The sequence below is a fragment of the Sorex araneus genome, chromosome 2 (genome assembly GCF_027595985.1).
Source record: "Sorex araneus isolate mSorAra2 chromosome 2, mSorAra2.pri, whole genome shotgun sequence".
Classification (NCBI taxonomy): Eukaryota; Metazoa; Chordata; class Mammalia; order Eulipotyphla; family Soricidae; genus Sorex; species Sorex araneus.
Window position 1 is genome coordinate 22588876 of NC_073303.1, and position 7618 is coordinate 22596493.

General features: G+C 57.9%; 1 protein-coding gene across 2 annotated transcripts in view; it reads left to right on the top strand.

The window, feature by feature from the left end:
* The window catches only part of GFOD1 (glucose-fructose oxidoreductase domain containing 1), a 112046-nt gene extending 104745 nt beyond the window's left edge, over nt 1-7301 (top strand). For both annotated transcript variants that reach the window (XM_004619971.2, XM_055127259.1), the window contains exon 2: nt 368-7301. In XM_004619971.2, coding sequence (XP_004620028.1) covers nt 368-1287 — 920 coding nt within the window. In that variant the 3' untranslated portion in view covers nt 1288-7301. The remainder of the gene's footprint in view (nt 1-367) is intronic.
* The last annotated feature ends 317 nt before the right edge of the window (nt 7302-7618 follow it).

Below are 7618 nucleotides of genomic sequence, written 5' to 3' on the forward strand. Positions count from 1 at the left end.
ACGAGATGACAGATACATTAATACAACTCTGTAGTATTGAAACCTTTTGAGTCGATGGTTTTGAATATCTCAAAGATATAAACTATTTATAATTTTTGAATTTTTGTTGTTGTTATGGGGGGGAGTGTAGTACCCATATGGCACTCGTGTGGCACTCCTGGCTTTGTCCTCGAGAAACCATATGGGTGCCTGGGATCAACCCGGGTATGTGCAAGCAAGGCACGCCCCCCACCCTCTGCACACTCCCCCCCCACCCCCTCCGCCCCCCAGCTGTGAGGCTGTTCAGTGACCCGCCCGGGCCCCACAGCGCCCCCTGTCGCCCGCCCGCTGCGCGCCCTGACCTTTGTCGTCTCTGCTCTCACCGCAGGCATCGGCAAGAACGTCATCTGCGACCGCACGGCCACGCCGCTGGACGCCTTCCGCATGATGTCGGCGGCGCACTACTACCCCAAGCTCATGAGCATCATGGGCAACGTGCTGCGCTTCCTGCCCGCCTTCGTGCGCATGAAGCAGCTCATCGAGGAGGGCTACGTGGGCGAGCTGCTGGTGTGCGAGGTGCAGGTGCACGGCGGCAGCCTGCTGGGCAAGAAGTACAACTGGAGCTGCGACGACCTCATGGGCGGCGGCGGGCTGCACTCGGTGGGCACCTACATCATCGACCTGCTCACCTTCCTCACGGGCCAGAAGGCCGTCAAGGTGCACGGGCTGCTCAAGACCTTCGTCACGCAGACGGACCACATCAAGGGCATCCGCCAGATCACCAGCGACGACTTCTGCACCTTCCAGATGGTGCTGGAGGGCGGCGTGTGCTGCACCGTCACCCTCAACTTCAACGTGCCCGGCGACTTCAAGCAGGACGTGACGGTGGTGGGCTCGGCCGGCCGCCTCCTGGCGCTGGGCACCGACCTGTACGGGCAGCGCAACTGCGCGGCCGAGCGGGAGCTGCTGCTGCAGGACGCCACGCCCGTGAGCAACGCGCTGCTGCCCGCCAAGGCCTTCAGCGACATCCCCGCGCCCTACCTGCGCGGCACCATCAAGATGATGCAGGCCGTGCGCCAGGCCTTCCAGGACCAGGACGACCGGCGCACCTGGGACGGCCGGCCGCTCACCATGGCCGCCACCTTCGACGACTGCCTCTACGCCCTGTGCGTGGTGGACACCATCAAGCGGTCCAGCCAGACGGGCGAGTGGCAGAACATCGCCGTCATGACGGAGGAGCCCGAGCTGAGCCCGGCCTACCTGATCAGCGAGGCCATGCGGCGCAGCCGGATGTCCCTGTACTGTTAGCGCCGACTGGCCGCGGGGGGCGGGGGCTGACCGCGGGGGCGTCCTGGGCCTCCTGCGTGCGGCCGAGGGGAGCAGCGAGGCTGGGGGAGCGGGGGAGGGGGTGATGGCGTCTGGCAAGGTGTATCCCAGCCTCAAAGAGGCGCGCCCCCTGAGCTTAGGGTCTGGGAGCAGTGGCCCCCTACGGGGGGCGGGGGCGTCTGTAGGAGAGGGGGGCTGAGCTGACTCCCCTCCCCCCGTTCTTGAGGATCCAGGACCCGTGGCGTTTGGTCCAGCCCGTCCCACTGTGGCCCTAGGTTCCCCGGGTGGGCGGGGTCTCTGCGGGCACGCATCTGGTGGCTGGGCATCAAGACCCGGGGTGCTGATAGGAGAAGGTGCGGGATAGTTTGGGAATGGGGGGGGCAGGGGGAGGTCATAAGTGGGAAAGTTGGAATTCCAGGAAGCCATGGGAGTGGTGGAAGGAAAAGGTACTGGGGCGCAGAGAGTGCGCGGCTGCGTCCACTGCAGCACCCTTCCTCCTGGGCGCGCACTGCTCTCTCAGTCTCCGCGGCCGCGTTGCCTGGCAGTGACCCTCCGTGGGGTGTACCAGGAGGAGCAGTCTCAGAAGAGGGTCCCTAGCTGCAAGGGGAGCCCAGGGGGGCATGGCTGGAGGGCACAGCAACGGGTCGAGAAGCAAATCCCTCCATTTGTGAGCGGTTCTGGTGTGGACGGGAGGCGGTTCTGCGGGGGCGGGGCGGTGGTCCTTTCCCGGCTCTGCGGGCAGGGCCAAGGACGCTTGCGGGGAGGTCTGGGTTTGCCCTCAAGCTCCGAAGCTGCCCTGGACTGCTGGGACCCAAAGGCAAGTGGGCATTGCGGTGGGCAGTGCCCACAAGGTAAACTGAGTCAGCCCATGCTCAACTGTGTCTCCCACACCCTGTCTCCAAGCTGGCTGGGCAGGGCTGCCTCAAGTGCCCCCCCACCCCGAGCATCATGTTCCCCCCACACACACACATACTTCCCATCCCCCACCCCAAACATCGTGCATCCCCCACACGCAATTCCCTTCCAGAGAAGTCGGGGCGTGTCTTTAGCACTAACCTTTGCATTCACGTAGGCAATTTGACGAGGTATTAGAGCAGAGGATCAAAGAGAGAATAAGGAGCATCATGTTCAGTGTTTCTGAAATAGGGGTTCAGAGCCCTGGCAGGTGTTTACATCCCCTGGATCGACACAGGTGTGAATGCAGGAACACACGTGCCCTTCCCGTCTCCCGGGTTTCCTGTCTCTCGTCTTGTTGCTCTCTGCTGACCGGTCTTCATTGGTGGATTGCAGATATGCAGCGGCCTTCCTAAGGAAAGATGCCAGTCAACCCTCTCCCTCTCTCTCTCTCCGTCCCTCCCTCCGTCCCTCCCTCCCTCCCTCCCTCCCTCCCATCCTCTTTATCTCTCCCTCCTTCCCCCGTCTCTGTCTGTCTTTGTCTCTGTCTCTCTGTCTCTGTCTCTGTCTGTCTGTCTCTCTATCTCTGTCTCTGTCTCTGTCTCTCTCTCTCACACACACACATTTCTGAGTGACAGATGTCAGAGCTGGTCTTAAGAGACGGACCCCACCAGTTTTGAAATCTGGGAGTCCCTCCTTTGGCTAACTTTGCTTCATCCCTCCCCCAGAGTGGTTGGACGTGGCATCCCCACGTGGCTATCTTTGGCACGTGGCTGAGCTTTGGGCTTGTGACAACTGGTAGGGAACATAAGGGCCACCCCCCAGGATCTGTGTGGGCGGAACCTCCAAGTGAAGGCTCAGTCAATCAGTTGCTCCCCCATTCTCCTCCCAGGGTCCGTGCTGAGCTCAGACCGTGCCGCAGGAAGTGTGTGTGTGTGTGTGTGTGTGTGTGTGTGTGTGTGTGTGTGTAGCGGGGGGAGGGGTGAGTCTCAAACACCACCAGAAGGATGGCCACTTGCTAGCACTGAGGAGAAATACTTCTCTCGCCCAGTCCCCCCCTCTGCTTTTCTGGCCTGCTCAGGTGGGAAAGATTGAACAGCAGAAACTCCTGTCACCGAGGGCTCGTGGGTGACAGGCTGCAAAGAGCTTCCACAATTCTCGGTTCCAGACGTGGGAGATTTGGAAGAGGAAAGAGCATCTGCCCTGGATATTCTGGCCCAGCCGCTTTGAAATTGCTTTAGAATGGAGAGGATTTGTTTTTCTTGTTCTCCTGACAGGCAGTGAACAAGGATGAAGGTAGCGAGACTAAAGTACCCTCTGGGTCTTGTTTTTTGGCTAAGTGGCTTATTATCTGGGCAGTGTCATGCTGGGGTTTCACCTTCACACTGCAGAGCTGACAGAGATGCTTAGGAAGTTGTTCTCCGCCCCGCCCAGGCCTCTGGGGTCTAGGATAAATATTGTCTCCAGCAGAAATTCTCAACTGCACCACTGGGGTACCTACTTCTTTTTAAAGATCTTCTTCTTCTTCTTTTTTTTAAATCGCATGAAGAATAATTTAGTAAGTGCACTCAGGTTCTATCTACTGAATGCATGGAGTAGGTAGATCAAAGAATGAGAGGGAGGGAAAAAAAATCAACACCCATTGCAGAGTCCCTTTGTGGATGCAGTAGTGAAAGGAAGGTGCACTGTTGCTCTAATGCTCTTTTGGCTCCAACTTGCATTCAGAAGCAAAGCCAATCGCCGCACCCGGGCTCTCAGCTCTCTGCCCACCCTGACCTGGGCCCGGCCCAGCCACCAGCCCGCCCCCTCTGCTTTGCTTCTTGTGTCCTGAGGACCTGGGGTCTGGGAGTGAAGGTCCACTTTAGTCCCCGCCTCGACTGATTTCTTCCTCTCACTGTGTCCAGGAATGTTGGCTGTTGTGATCGGTGTGGCCCTCAACGTGTCCTTAGTTCCAAATCCTCAGAGAAGGTCTCTCGAGTGGGCGTGAGCACTCTGGGCTCTGAAGCTTGGCTTCTCTGAGCTTCGTTTCTGGAGCATGACCTGGCAGTGCCCCGTGTCCCCTGACTCTGGGGGGAACACCCAGACCAGCGGCACAGGTGCCCTCCGCTCACAGGGTGGCGCTCTCCTCTGTAGCGGGGGAGTCTGGGCCTGCCAGGGGCCAACATGTGACTCATTCTTCTCCAGAGGAGTCTCTCCCAGACCCGGCCCCCATTTCCCATCGCTCTGGGCCAGCACTGGGTGGGGGTTCCGCTCCGGCCGGGCTGTTTGAAGCTCAGCATCTCATGGAAGCCACTGAGCCCTCCGGCGGTGTGAATCCTATAAAGAAATCGAACGTCTCCCCCCAAACTACAAAACAGAAGAGAACTCGGGAGGTGGGGAACCGAGAGGGCTGGTGTGCCTTGCATTTGAGCCCCAGCTTCCCGTGGTCCTCCGAGCACCGCTGGGAGTGGGCACCAAGCTGGGAGGGGAGCAGTTCCTGAGCACCAATGGGTACACACAAACACACACACACACACACACACACACACACACACACACACTCCCTGAGAAAGGGGGGCTTGACGCAAGCCTGGGAAACCAAGCGGACTCACCTATATCCTACCACCCAGTCCCGCCGGATGGCTTGGTGGGTTTCAGCCCACCTTACATCTGAGCCGTTTCTCCTCCTGCCCACGCTGCCTCCCAGCTGTGCTCCTGACTGGGCCGGGCAGGAGAGCCCCTGTGGATGCTGTCGGGGCTGAGGCTCCGCCGTGGGCACTGCAGTTCCCCACTGCTGCCACCCCGTCCCTTGGAGCAGGCGACCGCAGCACGGCTTCTGTCAACGGGGGTCGGGAGCTTCAAATAGGAGTCCTGGAATTTTCTGTCCCTTCCAACAGGGAAGTCTCACTCAGCGTCTCTTCAAGTCCCCTTCCTGCGGGGAGCGAGATGGGAGGGGAAGCAGCAGACCGCCAAGTGGGGGGGTTTCCATTCAAGGACACGGTGCTGCTGGTGGAGTGTAGGGACACAGGAAGTCCCCTTTCTGGGGAAGGGGCTTCTCCTCTGCGTTTGCTGGTGATCAGAATTTTCTTTCTATTTTTTTTTTTAATGGGGGCACCATACCCAGCTCTGGTCAGAGCTTCCTCCTGGCTCTGTGCTCAGGGATCACTCTTGGTAGGGTTTGAGGGACCATATAGGGTGTCAGGGATTGAACCCCAGCTGGGTTGCCTGCAGGGCAAGTGCCCTACCCACTGAACTATATTTCCAGCCCCCGGTGACGGGGTTTTTCATGGATGGCGGCGAGTATTCCACATTGTGGGTGGGTGTTCAGACGCGTGGAAGGAGACTTGAGTCCAGTCTCTTTGGTCCTTTTCTGTCACAGGACGCTGAGTGACGGCCGAGACATGCTCCTTAGCAGTCAGGTTCACTGAAAGGTCCATGTTCTGACCCCCCATCCCCCAACACCATCCCCCCCCACACACACTGCCCTGGGAGCACTCAGACAGGAAGGAGGAGGGGTGAGAGGTGGGGGCACTTGCCCACACCCTGACAGGGATCGCTGGGGGAGCAGCAGTTAGAGCTCAGATGTAGGGCACGAGCGGGGTGCTTTTGGGGATGCCTCGGGACACCCACTCTCCCCACCTACATCCTCAACATCCCAGGCGGGACCCCCCCACCCAGCCCTTCCCGCCTGCTCTGCCAGCCAGTCCCGAGGGTCACAGGCAGAGACCCTGATATCAGGGAGCCATTTAAAGAGCCCTAGCTCCCAGGGGCCCCGCTTTTGCATCTCTGGCAGGGCAGGGAAGAAGGGATGAAGAACTGCGTGTGGGTGTTGTCTGACCCTGCAGCTGTGCCACAGACCCCGTGCTGGACAGGCATGTGGGTGAGGGCCGTGCTCCCAACTGCAGATCAGAGCCACGGGGCCACGGAGACAGGCTTCCTGGATGTACAAGAACAAGGAAGATGCACTGGGCTTCCGGAAGAGTCTCAGGCTTCCCCGTGGTCTGCATTGGCTGATGGGGGGGGGGCGGGTTAAGCACATCAGGGACGTGTCCTTCCCCTCATCATGGTCCCCGAGTACTGGAGCCCACACAGGGACACCTCGGGCAGCAGTGGCTCTCAGCCAGGCCACGTGCATGCTGTGCTCCCAGCAGCCAGTGTCTCCGCCCCCCCACCCGCCTGCTTAACCAGCAGGTCAGTAATAAGTGGTACCAGGGCAGCACAGGCAGCGGCCCTGTGCCGAGTGCGCCCTGGGTGGGCAGGGGGCCAGGTCACCCCTAGACCTGCTGGCACCGTTTCTTTTCCCCTGTTCCGTCTCTGCTGTCCCTGGCTACCCTCTCCAAGGCCCAGTGGTCGGAGGAGTATCCCCATTTCTCCTTGTCAGCGAGGCGATTCCTTTGTGACTCTGGTCTCATCCCAGGTGAAGAAACCGAACAAAAAGCAAGAGACATGCACAGCTCCTGCACGCCCCCTCCAGTGCCAGGCGTCCCAAGGTGTCGAGATTTGGCCCCAGCCAGGGGTCAGCTTTTAGCGAGCCTGACTTTTTGACTGCTGCCCGGTGCTCTGACAGTTGTTGCTTTTTGTTTTATGGTTGTTTTGTTTCGTTTTGTAAACAACCAAAATAGCATTTGTTTGGTTCTCCTGGTCAAGTATATATTTATTGTGTTTTTTTCCGAACATGAGTATATATATATATATATATGTACTTATATGTATAAAACCAAACATTATGTATAAAAGTCAAGGCATGTATACTAAATATTTCAGAGTTATTTATCAAAGGGGAAATATGTGTGTTATAAAAATAAAGAGTCTATATTTTCTATATTATGTAGATAGCAAAAAAAATAGCTAATAAATTATAGAAGATTCTGGGTTTTTTTTATTACGAAAGCAAAATACAAGGCTGGTTGAATGCCGCTGTTCCTCATGGTGTTGTTAAGTTGAGCTTCCCATGGGAGAGGTGTCCCCTTCGCAGGTCACCGTAGCTCCGGGCCATGGCTGGCCGCCTCTCAGCCACGCCACACGTGTGTGCGCCATGTTACACTCGCTCCTGCCGCCCTCCCTCCACCCTTGCATTGTGGGATCAAGAATGAAAGTCACAAATAAAGATTGATGAGATGTGATTTCTGCTCTCTCAGTTGTTGTTGTTGTTGGGGGGTTGGGAACCAGACCCCATGGTGCTCAGGGCGACTCCCAGCTCTGTGCTCAGCAGTCACTCCAGCTGGTGTTGGGGGTCAAGACCACGGGGTGCTGGAAATCAAACCCAGGACTCCCGTGGGCAAAGTATCGCCTCACCCTCTGTGAGAGAACTCTCTTCCCCCGAGTTCTCTACACACATACTCTCTGTCCCTCTCTCTCCCTATCTCTCCCTCTCCCTCCCTCCCTCTCTCTCTCCCTCTTTCTCATTTTCTCATTAGATCCATGTGATTTTTCTAACTAT